The sequence below is a fragment of the Pseudophryne corroboree genome, chromosome 1 (assembly GCF_028390025.1).
Source record: "Pseudophryne corroboree isolate aPseCor3 chromosome 1, aPseCor3.hap2, whole genome shotgun sequence".
In the NCBI taxonomy this organism is placed as follows: Eukaryota; Metazoa; Chordata; class Amphibia; order Anura; family Myobatrachidae; genus Pseudophryne; species Pseudophryne corroboree.
Window position 1 is genome coordinate 368,405,847 of NC_086444.1, and position 18,293 is coordinate 368,424,139.

The 18,293-nt window shown below is 48.2% G+C and overlaps 1 protein-coding gene across 1 annotated transcript in view; it reads left to right on the forward strand.

The window, feature by feature from the left end:
- Nucleotides 1–18,293, forward strand: part of GGT5 (gamma-glutamyltransferase 5) — a 231,551-nt gene that overhangs the window by 159,535 nt on the left and 53,723 nt on the right. The window contains exons 8-10 of the mRNA XM_063935507.1: nt 4,267–4,413; nt 12,704–12,843; nt 14,715–14,902. Of these exons, the coding sequence (XP_063791577.1) occupies nt 4,267–4,413; nt 12,704–12,843; nt 14,715–14,902 (475 nt within the window). The remainder of the gene's footprint in view (nt 1–4,266; nt 4,414–12,703; nt 12,844–14,714; nt 14,903–18,293) is intronic.

Below are 18,293 nucleotides of genomic sequence, written 5' to 3' on the forward strand. Positions count from 1 at the left end.
ACCCACCCGTCCATGTATCGACAAGGGGAAACCCGACGCGAAACCCGAGTGTAAAAATTGGGCGTCCACCGACCGCGGGTATCGTCGCAGCCAGGGAATGAGCACCCGAAGTCTAATTGGGGTGGAAGCTGTGGCCAGCGCCGGTGGCCACGGGAGCGCGACTGTCGGGGCTGCGAGCCAAAAGCACTCCCGGTCCCAGGACTGGGGCAATCCTTAATCCCGTGGCCCCCGCCACATCTGATACAGGAGTGGCGAAAACGACACCGCCCCCCCAAGTCGCATTGGGCATTATTAAAAGCGAAGCATTTCCCATGCCCCACGCGCCCTGCGCCTCCGCGAAAGCCGGCAGAACGAGAGGCAGGTCTTTTTGCCCATCGTCTTGCCGTGCCGCCTTCCTCAGTGCCGGCCGAACCCTGGGTCAGTTCAGAGCACAATTCCACGTCTTTTTTACCAAAGTTATAGATCTGCCGCCTGTGTTGTTTGCGCCGGAAATCCTCGTCGTAACGCCGCCAGGCCGACCCTTTGTACTTATGGTACAGCACGTGTATGAGGAATTGATAGCGCACTACGTTCATGTGTTCATCCGGGCGCGTCTCCAGGTAACACGCTGCAAAGATCAACATGCAGCGGACCCAATTCTGGTAGGACCGCAAAGCGTCCTCGCTACCCTGCCCCTTTTTCTTAGCCGAAAGCAAGGCTTTACGATCGTCGCTGGTAAGGGCAAAAATATTCACATATTGGCCCTTACGGATACGGTCCCGGACCCGGGGCCTGAGTCCACGTTGCACAGCCGTATTGGCGCAGTGCACGGTGTCCGATTCCACCGATACTTGGGAAGCGGACGAAGTGGAATACCGACGCTCACGTCGTCTGCTACGCTTCACCCTGTGCAAGCCACCATCTGAGGAGGACAGACCCTCCGAGGACGTAGAGGCAAGGGAGGAATCTGTGGTCCGACGCCTGCGCCTGCTGCGCTTGCCGGAAATCCTACCCGCACTGCTGCCTACGCTAGAGGAGCTGGAGCGAGTACCCGAACCCAAGCCGCTACGGGGTGTCACCGCGCTCCCCTTGGACCAGTCGGGGTCCGAGGAAGACTCGCCTGCACGAGAGGGAACACCGTCCGTCCCACCGGCCACCGAACGACTCGTGGATACACCGACTGAATCCATTGCCGACCCGACGTCCGTGGCTGGGGAGACAAAAGAGACATTGTTCCCCTGCTCCACCACCGGACCCGCAGCCGCCGGGAGCGGGGCAGGAGGGGGTTAGTCGCGCCAGAAGACAGAAGCGGGATGAGGGATTGCGCAATGCTATCCGTTAAAGAAGCGGTGGGCCGCCCCAGTCCCCCGGGTACGGAGGATAACAAGGGAGCCACCGCCAACACCACAGCGGCACAAATGGCGGACAAGACGGTGGCGTCCACCAAGGGTGCAGTCGCAAGGGCAGGCGAAGCAAGAACGGACCCGCCCCACGAGTCACGCGCCCGACGTGAGGTACGCAAACCTCCCGTCGGGAGCAAGGACCCGGAGGATCCCTCACTGTCGGGAATCACGGCACAACCGTCTTGCTGCGCTAAACCACGGGTAGACCGCCGACGCCTCGACCGTCTACCAACCCGAGCGTCGGCCACAGGAGGAGAAGTCGGAGAGTCGTCACCACTAGAAGGGGGCAGCACGACGTCGGACTGAGAGCTGACCGCAGAAGCGTCGGCAGGAGACAACTGGACGCGGGGAGGGGGTGCTGGTTCGTGAGCCGCCTGCGCACACCGCCCCCTAGTGGGGTGAGTTGCCGGCAGGCGAGACCCCGGCCGGTGTCCGCCAGGAGCCGCGCGGCCACGGGCGGCGGCCGAACTACTTGCCAAGGGAGGCGCCCTGGAAGGGCCCGGCGCCCCGGGCCCAACCACGGAAGGCGAGGTCGGGCGGGCACGGCCCGCCCCCACATGACAGGCCCCGCGCTGTCCGAAACCGGCAACGCCCCCCCCCCCCGCAGGCGCGGAGCGGGGGCGACGCCCCACCCCGATGCGGGAGGGCGCTGACCGAACTAATACAGGTAAGGGGGGTATTGGCACAGAGGGGGTATGCCTTATCTGGGCCCCCCTGCTGCGTGGCTGGTCTGCGGCATGCGCTGGCTGGCCAGACTGCCTGCGTCCGGCAGCTGCGCGACCCCCCCACCCGCCCACTGGGAGATACGGCGCCTGGAGGAATAAGACTGGGTAGAGCCGCCGGGCCGCAGGGCGGGAGCTCCGTCCCCGCCCCACGTGACCCGTGCGGCCAGCCGCTGCACTACGCGGCGGGGACAGGGACGGCAGAACACTGACGCTGACCGCAGCGGGGAAGGAGACGGAAAGTGCGCAAGTGGGGGAGCGCGGGCGGGCGGTCGAGCTCGGCCGCGCACAGCCCTCATCTTTCTTGTAGCAGCCGCAGCAGGGCTACCCCGACCCGGCAGGACATCAGAGGAGTCTAAGAGCCGGGCGGGGAGGCCAGCGCTGCGTGTAGGACTGGAACGGGTCGCCACAGTACCTGGGAGGGGGGGGGGGGGGGGCTGAGGAAATCAGCAGCACAAATAATACACAGGGGAGAGGAGAGGCACAGTAAGAAATAAAAGTTAGGAATAGGAGAGTGAATGTAGAAGTAGGAATAGGAAAGATAGAAATGGCAGAAAGAGAAGGAAATGAAAGTGTAAATTACTGAATGAATGGATAATACTTGCAGCCTCACGTGAAGACACTGAAAGAGGCAGGAAATGGTGGATTAGCAACCTATATCCATGGCAGTACAGCCCCTATCCACAATCCAGCCAATAGCCTCCCGGTTCCTCCATCTACGTTCCTCCCACTACAAAAAACCTTAACCCCTTCCAGGCCAAAGTGATGCACTGAGCAGCGCTCCGCAAGCCCAGACGGTGCGTTTATGCTGCTATGGTCATATTATATTCCCTACGCAGTCTTTCTTGTCCAGTGATATCACTATATCTTACTGAATTGATAGCTGCAAACTCAAATTGGTTCAGTCCATAAAAAGGATGCGTTCAGTACACTGGGCCTTATTCAGAGTTGGATGGAAACTGGGCACATGCTCTCACATTGTATGTATGAAATGTGTATATTCGCCCCAATGCAGAGTTGTACGTGTCTTGTGGTTCGCCCCCCCCCCCCCTTCCCCAGTACACTTGTTTTTTTACTAGTCATTATAACAGTGCACACTTGCATCTACCCTATACTCAAACTTGCCTACTCTCCCAACAATCAGGTGGCGCTCCCAGCCACCCAGAGTGGGCAAGTCACCTGGAGCCGCCCATCACCTGGCCACGGCTGGCCACTTCACAGCTGATGACGCAATTTGTGTTGAATTGCGTTATCGTGGCCCCCTCCCCCTTTTCACAATGACAGTAAATGCTGCATTTTGTAGTGGGAGGCGGGCCACGATGATGCAAATGCATTACCACGCCCCTTGCACAGCCCAATTCTGCTGCGAATGCATTACCACGCCCCTTGCACAGCCCAATTCTGCTGCACCATGCCCCACGCAGTGCCGACCTAGCTGCGCCATCCTAGAGGTTAGCCCAAAGGTCGGCAAGTATGCCTATACTTTGTGCAAAAGATACGCATCCATACAGATGTATTTTCACTTCCATCCAGTTCATACTGTACTTACTGACTTCTTTGTAGCCCTCTCCAGGAGATGCCCAGAGAGGAAATGCTGCAGGGAACTTTGGGGACCGGTCCATTGTGTCATTAGGCCCCACCTTCATAGTGGCAGAATGCCACAATTTGTGGGTCCGCGAGGATGGGTGGGACTAAATTATGTTCATGTTATTTAACCCAGTCCCTTCAAAACAGAGCTGCGATTCCGGGTATTTTCTCCATATCATACTCTTTTCATTAGGAAGCGGGTGCAATGCAGGACAGCCATCCACTCTTCCGGGGGTGCAGGGGACTACCCGAAAAACCTGGAGTCTCCTGCAGCTACCAGGAGAGTTGGCAAGTATAATCCAATTGTACCCACAGTTGTGTGGACATGCCCTCATGGAGTTTTATGAGAACTCCCCACTTTGCTGAATGTGCAGTGCGAAAACACACAAGACACTCTCCACAAACAGGCGTGTATTCATCTCTGCATGTACTGGGACCATCACTTGATGGTGGGATTTTTATCTATCATATTTCCTCCTCTATCCTTTTCAGTTATATTTTCTCGATCCCTTATTTTCCATTTTGTCTCAATAGTTCCATTCACCCAAGCATTATTGTATTGTTTCTTGCACTAGGAAGCGTTCTGACACTGGATGACTTTCGAAATTATAAGGTGCAAATTGTAAAACCATTGAGTTTGTCTCTTGGAACACACACGCTATTTTCTCCTCCTCCACCAGCAGGGGGAGCTTTGCTCAGCCTCATCCTTAATATCCTTCAAGGTAAGACCACAGGATTATTTGCGATTCACCTCTGTGACTGTTCTGCCCAATTGACTGGGATAAAAATGTCATCACTACAGTGAATCATTATATTGTGAATAAAGTGACCTCAGATGGTATTTCTTATAAATGATGCTACACTATGGTACTGTTCCTCTTTCAATGCGTTAAGTATCTATCTATCTATCTATCTATCTATCTATCTATCTATCTATCTATCATAGCAACAGTTGAGACCGTCACTCCCAAATATGCAATTCTTACTTGGCCTCCTGCTCTCTCCCTGTCAGCATGGCGGCTGATGACAAATAAGTCAGACATCTGTGTGGCACTCACGGCACAGATATGGATTCTCCTACCTTCCTATATGTGAATTTTACAACCTGTATTGATCCCTGTTTCTGTTGGCCTCTTGTATGGGTGACTATTTGGTGAGGGGTGTCTGTTACAGGTCCCCAGATTTAAACATCCTCCAGTCTACATTCCTACGAACATTAGAAGAATTGTGTAATTACGTTTCACTTTAGCGCACTTGGGAATTTTGTGTTTTTCATATATATATATATACATACATATATATATATATAGGGATGGATGGTATCGGGATTCTGGCGCTTGGGATTGCCGGCAGTTAGAATACCGACAGCGGCATCCTGATGCTTAGGATCCCGACACCTAAAAGGTAACTATGCTACCCCTAATCTCTAACTTACCTAACCCTCCCCACAGTCAGCATATAGAAAGGAGTTTGAGCGACTAGCCTGGTGGTACAGCCAGGACAACTTAGAGCTAAATCCATCTAAAATGGTGGAAATGATAATGGATTTTAGTAGGCAATGCCGTAGCTAGACATTTTAGCGATGTGTGCAAGAAACGACATTGGCGCCCCCCCAAGGCAAAATAGAGGCAGTGCGCGGCATAGGCGCGCATCCACAATATAGGGGCATGGCTTCATGGGGAAGGGGTGTGGCCACAAAATAATACCAATTCATATTACTGTGCACAGTAGTCTCCATTATTCAAATTACGCCGCTAAGTAGCGCCATTACACCAGGTAGAGCCCCTTTTACACATTACGGCAGACAGAGTCTACCTTTTTACACATTACGGCAGACAGCATTCCCTTTTTACACATTATGGCAGACAGCATCCCCTTTTTACACATTATGGCAGACAGCGTCCCTTTTTACACATTATGGCAGACAGCGTCCCCTTTTTACACATTATGGCAGACAGCATCCCCTTTTTACACATTATGGCAGACAGCATCCCCTTTTTACACATTATGGCAGACAGCGTCCCTTTTTACACATTATGGCAGACAGTGTCCCCTTTTTACACATTACAGCAGATAGCGTCCCCTTTTTACACATTACGGCAGACAGCTTCCATATTTTACACATTACGGCAGACAGCTTCCATATTTTACACATTACGGCAGACAGCATCCCCTTTTTACACATCACGGCAGACAGCGTCCCCTTTTTACACATTACGGCAGACAGTCCCCCTTTTCATTATGGCAGACAGCATCCCCTTTTTACACATTATGGCAGACAGCGTCCCCTTTTTACACATTATGGCAGACAGTGTCCCCTTTTTACACATTATGGCAAACAGCGTCCCCTTTTTACACATTATGGCAAACAGCGTCCCCTTTTTACACATTACGGCAGACAGAGTCCCCTTTTTACACATTACAGCAGACAGCGTCCCCTTTTTACACATTACGGCAGACAGCGTCCATATTTTACACATTACGGTAGACAGAGGCCCTCATTCCGAGTTGTTTGCTCGCTAGCTGCTTTTAGCAGCCGTGCAAACGCTAAGCCGCCGCTCTCTGGGAGTGTATTTTAGCTTAGCAGAAGTGCGACCGAAAGGATCGCAGCACGGCTAAAAAAAAAAGTTTGTGTAGTTTCTGAGCAGCTCCAGACCTACTCCTACCTTGCGATCACTTCAGACTATTTAGTTGCTGTTTTGACGTCACAAACGCCCTGCGTTCGGCCAGCCACGCCTGCGTTTCCCCAACCATGCCTGCGTTTCTATGTGCCATGCCTGCGTTTTTCCACACACTCCCTGAAAACGGTCAGTTGACACCTAGGAACGCCCACTTCCTGTCAATCACTCTGCGGCCAGCAGTGCGACTGAAAAGCATCGCTAGACCTTGTGTGAAACGACATTCATTGTAATAGTATGACGCACGTGCGCATTGCGGCGCATGTGCAGAAGTGTGTTTTTTTTGTCTGATCGCTGCGCTGCGACCGAAATCTGCTAGCGAACAACTCGGAATGACCCCCAGAGTCCCCCTTTTTACACATTACATAACAGTCCCCCTTTTTACACATTACGGCAGACAGCGTCCCCTTTTTACACATTACGGCAGACAGCGTCCATATTTTACACATTACGGCAGACAGAGTTCCCCTTTTTACACATTACGGCAGACAGCGTCCATATTTTACACATTATGGCAGATAGTGTCCCCTTTTTACACATTACGGCAGATAGCGTCCATATTTTACAAATTATGGCAGATAGTGTCCCCTTTTTACACATTACAGCAGACAGCGTCCATCATTTACACATTATGGCAGATAGTGTCCCCTTTTTACACATTACGGCAAACAGCGTCCATATTTTACACCTTACGGCAGACAGCGTCCCCTTTTTACACGTTACGGCAGATAGTGTCCATATTTTACACATTACGGCAGACCGAGTCCCCCTTTTTACACATTACGGCAGACAGCATCCATATTTTACACATTACGGCAGACAGAGTAATGGATGTATTTTTGCTCTTTATAAAACGTAATTTCATAATTTACTAACCAGAAGGAGGAAAATGAGGATCTCCTCCTCCTTCAACTATCAACTCCTCGCTCGCTGTACAGCGGTAGGGCAGGGCGCAGGGCAGTGTGTAAGACGGGAGAGACGTCTGACGTCATCACGTCTCTCCCGAATTGCAGGGGGACCAAGCTGGCGTTCAGGGCTGGACCAATTAGCAGAGGTAGACATTGATCACAGCGCTGCCGCCAGGCCAGCTCCCGGGTCCTTTACAGCAGCAGCGGCGGTGGTGGGTGATAGGAGACAGGCGTCGTTGTCAACGGGACTCAGGCGTCATCATCAGCAGAACTCAGGCGGCGCCGTCAGCGGGACTCAGGTGGCGCCGTCAGTGGGACACAGGCGGCGCCGCTGGCAGTGAGTGTGTGCACTACACGGGAGTCTGGAGATAGCGTCCCTGCAGGCGTGCTGCCAGATGGTGCGCCCTCAGTGCATTTGCACTGTGGGCAAGGTACCATCAGCACACACCTAGTTACGGTCCTGTTAGTAGGCATACTCTTGTAGCAACTCCATTACTATTAATGATTGTGTGGTGTCTGTGGTGGATTCCTTCAGGTTTCTGGGGTCTGTGATCTCCAGGGACCTGAAATGGGGTTCCAACACAGACACTATTGTTAAAAAAGCACAGCAAAGGCTTTATTTCCTGCAACAGTTGAGGAAGTTTAATTTGCCAATGGAATTATTGATCCTTTTTTACATGGCAGTTTCCAGTCTGTCCTCTGCTCATCCATCATAGTATGGTTTGGAGAAACTACAATACAAGAGAAAAATATACCCCAAAGTGTAATAGGAGCTGCAGAAAAAAGTATTGGCACTGATCTTCCCTCTATACAGGATCTATATTTAGTAACAGCTGGTAGACGGGTGAGAAATATTGTGGCAGTGCAACTCACCCAGGTCATGTCCAGTTCCAATTGCTTCCATCTGGTAGGTGATATAGATCATGCCAGGTAGGTGATATAGATCATGCCAGGTTAACATTTGAACAGTTTTTTTCCACAGGCGGTATTCTCTGTTAAACAATTAGCATGGGATGGGGGTGCAACTTCTTCACATCAATTTATTAATTTTAGAGGCTTATTTATTTATAAGTGTTAGTTGGATGTTGTGTTTACTGATGTTTTTGTTTATGCTTCTTATTTTAAGAGATGTGGCTTACAAGGAATAATTCCTTGTATATGATTATACTTGGTCAATAAATCCATATATATGGTTAGAAAAGTCCTTGTACAATGAAACGTTAACGCCTGCACTGTTCCATCGCTGGGACAAATGTATCTAGACCTTACCCTCTTCAACTAAATTGGCGATACATTTTTTTTTCCATTTACAGCTACTACTAGATAATAGGAACCCTATTTCCTTTTAAGCACTACTATTCATTCCTCTGAACCTGGTTCCCTGTTATTTAATTACATTTGTGACTTCTACGCCACTGCAAAGTTCAGTGTCAGACTGGGGCATGAAGGGCCCACCCGGGGGGGGGGAATGCATTGGTAAGGGCCAAGTGTAGGGGAGTGACCAGACTCCAGAGAACCCAGAGTGGGTGTGGCCAGCCACTACAGAGGCTTGGCTAACCATTAGAGAGTGCATGGGCTGGGCACCTAGTGCATCATGATAATGCATACCTCCCCAACTGTCCCGATTTTCGCGGGACAGTCCCGTTTATTTGGGACTGTCCCGCTGTCCCACCCGCGGGCCGCAGTGTCCCGCGGTGGTGGTGGTGGGGGAGCAGTTGGGAGGCTCCTGTCATCGCTGCCCTGCTTAGCAGAGCAGCGGTGAATATACGCTGTGCGCATGCGCACATCGTCTATTCAGTGGAGACAGGAAGAGAGGGGGCATGCCAGCAGCTCACAGAGCGCTGGGCATGTCCCCTCAGTGACGAAAACAGGGGCGCTAAGCCACGCTCCCTTTTCAATAAGCCACGCCCCTTTTTGGGAGCGCGCGCGCAGCTTCACCGCGCGTGTGTCCCTCTTTACATATTTAGAAATTTGGTAGCTATGATAATGTACCAGATTAATAACAGCAATGCACTGTACAAAATAAACCATAGTCATGTGCAGTATAAAGTAACATATGTATAATGTATAATTCAAGTGCAAGTCTGGAACCTAATCCCTAAAGAAGACGGTAGGTCCACCAGGGTTTTTCCCCTGTGGGCCGGTCCAACCCTGGCTAAATTGCTGATGCCTTGATAAAGGTCCTAGATTTGGACTGAAACATCTGTTTGGACATAGTATGTTCTATTTTTGTATATTGACTTTTTGGGAATAAATTTAGATTTTTTAATTTTTAATATCTAAATCTGGAGACTGCTATAATTCCTTTTGTTTTATTACGGATTCTTCCACCATATGGGTTCGATCCCGAATGGGTTGGTCCTCGCTCTGTAAGAGTATTGGATATAGGGAGTGATTTCGAGTTGTTCGTTCGCTAGCTGCTTTTAGCAGCATTGCACACACTAGGCCGCCGCCCTCTGGGAGTGTATCTTAGCTTAGCAGAATTGCGAACGAAAGATTAGCAGAATTGCGAATAAATAATTCTTAGCAGTTTCTGAGTAGCTCGAGACTTACTCCTACACTGCGATCAGCTCAGCCAGTTTCGCTCCTGGTTTGACGTCACAAACACGCCCTGCGTTCAGCCAGCCACTCCCCCGTTTCTCCAGACACTCCTGCGTTTTATCCTGGCACGCCTGCGTTTTTCCGCACACTCCCAGAAACGCTCAGTTTCTGCCCAGAAACACCCACTTCCTGTCAATCACACTCCGATCACTTCAACGATGAAAATTCTTCGTTCGGACGTGAGTAAATCTACTAAGTTTTGTGCTAAAATACTTAGCGCATGCGCGCTGCGTACCATGCGCATGCGCATTTTTGCCTTAATCGCTCCATTGCGAAAATCGGCAACGAGCGAACAACTTGGAATGACCCCCTTAGTTCTTTATTTATATATGTGTGTATATGTGTATATATATACTGTGGTGTTAAAAAGTATATTCCAGTCGGGTATCCGTTATCCGTATACTTTGGCCCTGTAATGACATCATAAGTCCACGGCCAGTGACAGACAGGTGGGGGAGTGGCTTTGCACCGTCACTGCTGCCAGGACCCCCCCCCCCCACCGGCATGCCGGTATTCTGTTATCAGGTATTCTGTTATCCAGAAAAATCCCGTATCCTGATCCCGAGCATTCCAGATATGTGATACTCAACCTGTGTATGTATGTATGTATGTGTATATATATATATATATATATATACATACATACATACATACATACATACATACATACATACTGTGGTGTTAAGAAATAAGAAATAGATAGTATGCACAATCAGCAGTAAGAACCATAGAACACATGCAAGAGACACACACACACACACAATGCAAATATCAATAAAAATGTAAATATAGTAGCTCTTTTAGGTGGAAGTAACTGGAGCCTTGCTGTCACTGTATGGAAAAAGCAGGTGTTGCAGCTTTCCCTACCTTTCCCTAAAACTTCTGCTGGGATGTGAACATAGCTGGTTGTAGACAGCAGGGAGCCCCTGTTGGGGTTCAATGGTATGCTGTGCTGAAGTGCGACTCTCCTATTGTCCAGTCTCTCATGCCGTCTTTACCCTGGGAGGTGTTAGGAGTATGAGGGGCCCGTGCTGTAACACTGGCTGTTTTGTCAGCGTGTAGCTCCCTTCTCTCCTATCATCAAACTTCCCTGGTATGCCAAAGTCACATGGTGATGAAACGCGTTGACTGACCAGCTAACACAGCTCATGCACACTGGGCATCGCTAAAGCCGCTGCCACTGATTACAAGCTGCCACATGTAGATGTATGAAGCAGTGATAAGAGTGGAGAAGTGTGCCATGGCAACCAATAAGCTTTGAAGTAACATTTATCAAGTGCATTCTATAAAATTATACGTAGCAGCTGATTGGTTGCTATGGCACAATTCTCCACTCTTATTGCTGCATCATACTGTGCACTTTTTCCCTCCCGGAAAGGCAGGGAAAGCTGCAACACCTGCTTTTTCCATACAGTGACAGTAAGCTTCCAGTTACTTCCACCCAAAAAAAGCTATTTACATTAATAGTTATATTTGCATTGTGTTTGTGGGGCCGATTCAGACCTGATCGCTGCTGTGCGATATGGTCTGAACTGCGCATGTGTATGCACCGCAATGTGCAGGCGTGACGGGCCGCAGCGCCGGGGAGCGCAGGGATGGTGCGAAAAAAGCGATCACACAGGCGATCACAAGGTGACTGACCGGAACAGGCCATTTGTGGATGGCAACTGACCGTTTTAGAGGAGTGTACGGAAAAACGCAGGAGTTTGGAGGGAGTGTTTCTGACGGCAGCTCCGGCCCCGATCATCGCACTGGAAGAGTAAGTCCTGGGCTGTGCAGAGACTGCACAAACTCCTGTTTGAGCAGCTCTCCTGCACATGCGATCGCACCCCTGCACAGCGATTTCCCCTCCCCTTCTAGGCGGCGACTACCTGATCGCAGGGATGCAAAAAACGTACCCTAGCGATCAGGTCTGAATTAGTTCCTGTGTCTCTTGCATGTGTTCTATGGTTCTTACTGCTGATTGGCCATACTATATATTTCTAACACCACAGTATATATATTTTTTTAGTACCTTAGCTTACATATATAACATTTTAAACTATTTTTTTTTATCATTATTATATATGATAGTGCTTCATTTATTACAGTAGTCTCATAAATACACACAGAGTGTATGATGAAATACATTGTAAATCACCAAAAGGAACTTAGGGAGCGTATGTATGCCAATTAAATTAAGGATAGGTTGTTGATATTAGTAATAAACACTTGGAATTTTAAGTTTTGTGGGCACTGTATCTAAGGAACAACATGCCACAGCAAACTGGACCCATCAGTGTCCATTGGGCACTAGGAACCTAGGTTGCAAAATGGGTAATCCGGTTGTGACTCCCTTAATGCCCTTACTTAATTTTGGGGGTAATTCCAAGTTGATCGCAGCAGGAAATTTTTAGCAGTTGGGCAAAACCATGTGCACTGCAGGGGGGGGGGGGGCAGATATAACATTTGCAGAGAGAGTTAGATTTGGGTGGGTTATTTTGTTTCTATGCAGGGTAAATACTGGCTGCTTTATTTTTACACTGCAATTTAGATTGCAGATTGAACACACCACACCCAAATCTAACTCTCTCTGCACATGTTATATCTGCCCCTCCTGCAGAGCACATGGTTTTGCCCAATTGCTAAAAAAAATCCTGCTGCGATCAACTTGGAATTACCCCCTTTATCTGCTCCTCAGTCTGTTTCTGAATATTACCAATGTTATTGGCATTTGCCTTCATTGACAGATAATGCTGGTCGAATGTGGCTATGTACTATACTAATGATTTTAATCACCAATGAATAGATGAAGATGAAAAATAAAATAGGGTATTTGGTTTTAGGCTATCACTTTGATAAGAGTGCTGTGCAGAATGAGAGTGAACAGATACAGACCTACCATCAAATCATAGAAGCCTTGAAATTTGCAAATGGACAGCGGGACAAACTGAGAGATGCTTTGAAATCTAAGGATATTCAGGAGGTATGTCTATAAGTAGGGTGAGATAAATGGCAGATTACATAAAGAGCATTGTTGCCAGTAAAATAAGCAGCCAGTAAATACTATCAGTATACAGGATTTAGATTGTAGGTAAATTCACCGCATCCCATCAGTATGATTTACCTACAATCAAAATCCTGATGGTCAAAATACCGACCGACGGTATTTTGACTTTGTCGGTATTCTGACCAACATTTAAAATACCAACATTTAAAATGTCGACAGGTCAAAAAGTCAACACAAGTTTTTCATTGTTTTTTTGGTGTGTACGTCAACTTAGGTCGACATGGACACCGTATAAGTGTACCGAGTCCCCTCGCATCGCTTGCTGCGCTCGCCATGCTTCGTGCACACTATTATATTCCCCCTCCATGTCCACTGGGATGTCAAAGTATGAACAAGTCCGTTTCAATGAAAAAATCATGAAAAACTCATGTGGACTTTTTGACCTGTTGACATTTTAAATGTCGGGATTATGACCTTGCCGGTATTTTAAATGTTGGTATTTGGACTATGACAGGTTTTTGACCTTGTCTGTATTTTGACCATCGGTCAATGGTTGTCGGTATGTTGACCATCGGTCAATGGTTGTCGGTATTTTAACCGTCAGGATTTTGATTGTAGGGAAATTGACCACATCCCATAGAAATCTGTACAAAATATGATCTCTGACACTGCATACATGCTGTATGTGGGTGGGAGGAATTTGCATCATTGCCATCCACTTGGTCATACAGGAATTGTTTGTTATATAGGAAGTGCCTCTGTAGCCATTGTTCAGCATGATTGCAGTGAGTAAAAACACACTTCTGGAGCTCTCCAGAGTCTTGTGGTGATTTGCACACATATCACTTTACAGACACTACTAAATGGCACATAAATATGTATCGCACTAGCGACATGGGACACATCACTAATGCCTAGTAGTAAATGCCTTATCAGTGACTCCTCCAACATTTGATTACGGTACTTTTCTCATATGCTGGAGTTATTCTAGCAGTAAGCAATGCTAGTTACCAGTAATGTTCTAAGGGCCCAATTCAGATCAGCACTGCAGGTGGGGCACATATAACATGTGCAGAGAGAATTAGATTTGGGTGGGGTGTGTTCAAACTGAAATCTAAATTGCAGTGTAAAATAAAGCAGCCAGTATTTACCCTGCACAGAAACAAAATAACCCACCCAAATCTAACTCTCTCTGCACATGTTATATCTGCCACGCCTGCTGTGCACATGGTTTTGCCCATTAGCTAACAAATTTGCTGCTGCGCTCAGATCTACCATGTGACTTAAGGGCCCTACACACTGCGCGATAGTAATGAAAGATATGAACAATCTCGTTCATTAATGAACGAGATACCATTCATATCTTTCAGTGTGGAGGCAGCAGCAATGAACGATGCGCGGCCCCACGCTCGTTCATCGCTGGTCCCCCGGCGGCTGTACATGCAGGCCAGTATGGACGATCTCGTCCATATTTGCCTGCACTGCTATGGAGCCGAGTGACGGGGGAGTGAAGAAACGTCACTCCCCCCGTCACTCCCCCCGTCACTGCCCCCCCGCCGCCGGGTCGCCCGTCGGCCGTATCCGCCATCGGGCAGCTTTGTGGTGGATCGCGCTGTGTGTAGGGCTGTACACCTTTGCAACAGCTGAATCTCATTTTTGAAAGATTAAAGTGATAAACTATTACAGTTGTTTACACTGTGTAAGGGTAAGGGGATATGTATGTCATTCTCACAAATCCTAACCTATGTTTATGCCTTTCTCCTTCCCTCCACTGCAATCTCTGTTTTTCTGTGAATGTTTCTCTCCTTTCTCTTTTCTGCTGTCTCTATTCCTCTTATTACCTGCAGCTCACATCATCCTTGCTGTCTAATAGTTTTGCTGAGAAAGTCAGGAAGAAAATTGATAACTCTGGCAATCACACCCTCAGTTTCTATAATGTGTCGGAGATTCATCCAGAGACCTTTGGGACCACTCACATCTCCGTCATCACCCAAGATGGGAGCTCTGTGTCTGTCACGAGCTCAGTCAATCAAATGTAAGAGGGTAGCATATTTTTCATGGGGTGGGAGGTTTTAGTACATTTTGTAAAATAACTGTACAGTCAAGGGGTATTGCACAGTCGTAATTTGTGTGATGTTCCTATTTATTTTTTATTTATTTTGTTTATTATGAGATTGACAAAACGTAACATACACATAACATACACAGTTCACATAAGAAATGTTTACATTTGGAAAAAGTCTTATGGTGTGTACACACGGTGAGATTTTTGTTACGATTTTGACTATATAGTCAAAATCGTAAGAAAAATTAGTGCAGATTGCAAGGTGACTTTCACCTTGCGATCCCGATTCGATGCCGATGCTCGTTCCCGCGCAGTCGGCATCGCAATAATAAATAGACTGTGCAGGCAAGTCAATTTTGACTATCTCTATAGAAGAGATAGTCAAAATTGACACTTAGCCAAAATTGCACATAGTCAGTATCGCAAGCACATAATGAGTGTGCTTGCGATACTGACTATGTGCCAACCTAGCCCCTATACTATGGCATACTATGCCCCTATACTATGGCATAGTGAGAATCGGGCATAGCCCGCATCTCACCGTGTGTATGGGCCATTAGACAAATTGTGTAGTCTGCTGGTAATGTACTCTATATGATACAGATGTCAAATTATGTTTATGGTGGCATTGCCGATGGTAGATGCAATGGGTGTGGTATGGAAGGTTGACAGTGTCTAGGCCAACAGGTTCTCTAGGTCGACAGGGTCTAGGTCGACAGGTCAAAAGGTCGACATGAGTTTTTAAAATGTTTTTTGTGTGTGTCGTTTTCTCCGTACAGTGACCGGGAACCCTAATTAGTGCACCTTGTCCCCTCGCGCTTTGGGCAAGGTGCCTCGCTGCGCTTGGCACAGGTTACTATTCCCAATCGTAGTCCACGTGGATCGTTAAGTATGAAAAAGTTCAAAATAAGAAAAAAATTGTGAAAAGCTCCTGTCGACCTTTTGACCTGTCGACCTAGAGACCCTGTCGAACTAGAGACCCTGTTGACCCAGTTATAGACACCGGGTCCCAATGCAACAATGGGGGCAATTCGGACTGAATCGCTGCAGCAGCAGCGATCGCAGTATGAATTTCTTTGTGGACTGTGCACGCACAGCGGCCACACTGCGCATGTGCACCCCGGGAGCCAAGTGAGATGCTATCAGCATCTCACTGGCTGCGATCACCTCTGCCTGATTGACAGAGGCGGTCGCGTGGCGGGAGGGGGCGTGACAATGGCGTTAGAGTGCCTTTGGGAGGCGTGGTCTGGATAACGGAGGCGTGTCCAGATCATTGGAGAGGCAGCACACGGCGGCTGCGCGACGTCACACGCAGCCGCTGAGACCCGGAACACGTCGGGTAGCTCCCTGCCAGTGTGCAGGAGCAGCGCAGGTAGGAAGCTACTTGCCAAGGTACAAAAGCGCTTTTGTGCATGGGGGAGAAGGGGGGGCAGGGCCTGACATATAAGGCAGACTAGCCCTGTGCTGGATGTCACCCCGCATGTCAGAGTAAATGATCGTAGATGTGCTCAATTTAGTGGATGGAACTCCGAATATGGGGTATGGTACTTCAGTCTCTTCTCAAGGGGTAACGCCCCTTTATCACTGACCCCTGGTACCTAAGGGACCCTGAGGGGTCAAGAGTTTCAGATTTCCATTTGCTGCAATGCTTGAGGGATCCACTTTCCATGGGATCCACTGAGACTTAACTGAGGGACTGGAAACTTCTACCCTCCTCCTGTGGTGGGAATCTCATAATACCCCCCAGATCTTGGGGACTGAAGCCATAAGAACCACTGCACCCCATAAACTGCAGTCCTACTACCAGAGGGTCAAGGAGTCTATCCATCAAGGGGAGGGCCAGGCAATATTATAATAGACATGGGTGTAGTGTGGGCAGAGCACGTGAAGCAAATGCTTCCCCTAAAATGTAATACCTAGATTGGCGCCTCTGCAGCGCAGCGGTGAATGAGCGGATTCTCCAATATCTGCTGCAGACACCCTTAGATACATTTACCCTTTAGCTAAATGGACAAACACCACATATCCTTAACAAAGAATCGAGCAGATTCGAAACGCGTTGGAGAACGTGGGAGCAGACACAGAAGAGAAAGGAAGTCCCGCCGCCGCAAGTGCTTGACATCACCGGAAGAGAATGCCCGAACTTCCGGTAACAGATTTACAGCGCCGAGAGCGGCAATCGGACAGCGCCTGAAGTTAGGGTAAGTTAGAGACAGTACACCTACAAGAACTATACTTAGCCAGTGTCTGAAAGCTCCAAACAAGCACCTGAAAAGGAGCTGTAAACATTGTTTTTATAATTGTTTTTATAATCTTTTGCACTGCACTTATCCCTATCCCATATGTGTGTGTGTGTGTGTGTGTGTGTATATATATATATATATATATATATATATATATATATATATATATATATAAATGTTATTTATTTATTTATTTTTTCATAATTTACTACTCATCCTTTATTTATTTATTTATCTATTTTTCATTATTTATTTTTTATTTGTCATTTTTCTTTCTCTTTCTTATTTTTATTATTTTTACATTTATTTATTATTATTATTATTATTATTATTATTCATATTTCTCATACGTCCTAGAGGATGCTGGGGTCCACTTCATGACCATGGGGTATAGACGGTTCTGCAGGAGCCATGGGCACTCTTAAGACTTTTCAATGGGTGTGAACTGGCTCCTCCCTCTATGCCCCTCCTCCAGACCTCAGTTTTAGAAATGTGCCCAGGCAGACTGGATGCACTCTGAGGAGCTCTACTGAGTTTCTCTGAAAAGACTTATGTTAGGTTTTTTATTTTCAGGGAGAACTGCTGGCAAGTCTCCCTGCTTCGTGGGACTGAGGGGGCAAAAGTAGGAACCAACTTCCTGAAGAGTTTCATGGCTCTGCTTCTGGCTGACAGGACACCATTAGCTCCCGAAGGGTACTGAACGCTAGCCGTGTCTAGATGCTTACTCTCACAGCACACCGTCACCCCCCTCACAGAGCCAGAAGTCAGAAGACAGGTGAGTAGAAGTAGACAGATCTTCTATCAAGAAAAGTGACGGCTGAGGTACAGCGCGGCTGGCAGGAGCGCAGCGCGCCATTGCTGCCCACACACACAGGCACTGCAGGGTGCAGGGCGTGGGGGGGAGGGGGGCGCGCCCTAGGCAGCAAAAGCACCTCTATAAACTGACAAAAAGGGGGCATAAGATGCCCAGGCACAGCCCTACCCCCTTAAGTATAAATATTATGAAAAGTTTCTAAGGTAAAAAGGGCGGAGCTTCTTCCACAGGCAGCCAGCACACTGCTCAGTGCCATTTTCTCTCTCCTCAGGCTGCAGAGACATCGCTGGTCCTCCTTCACTTC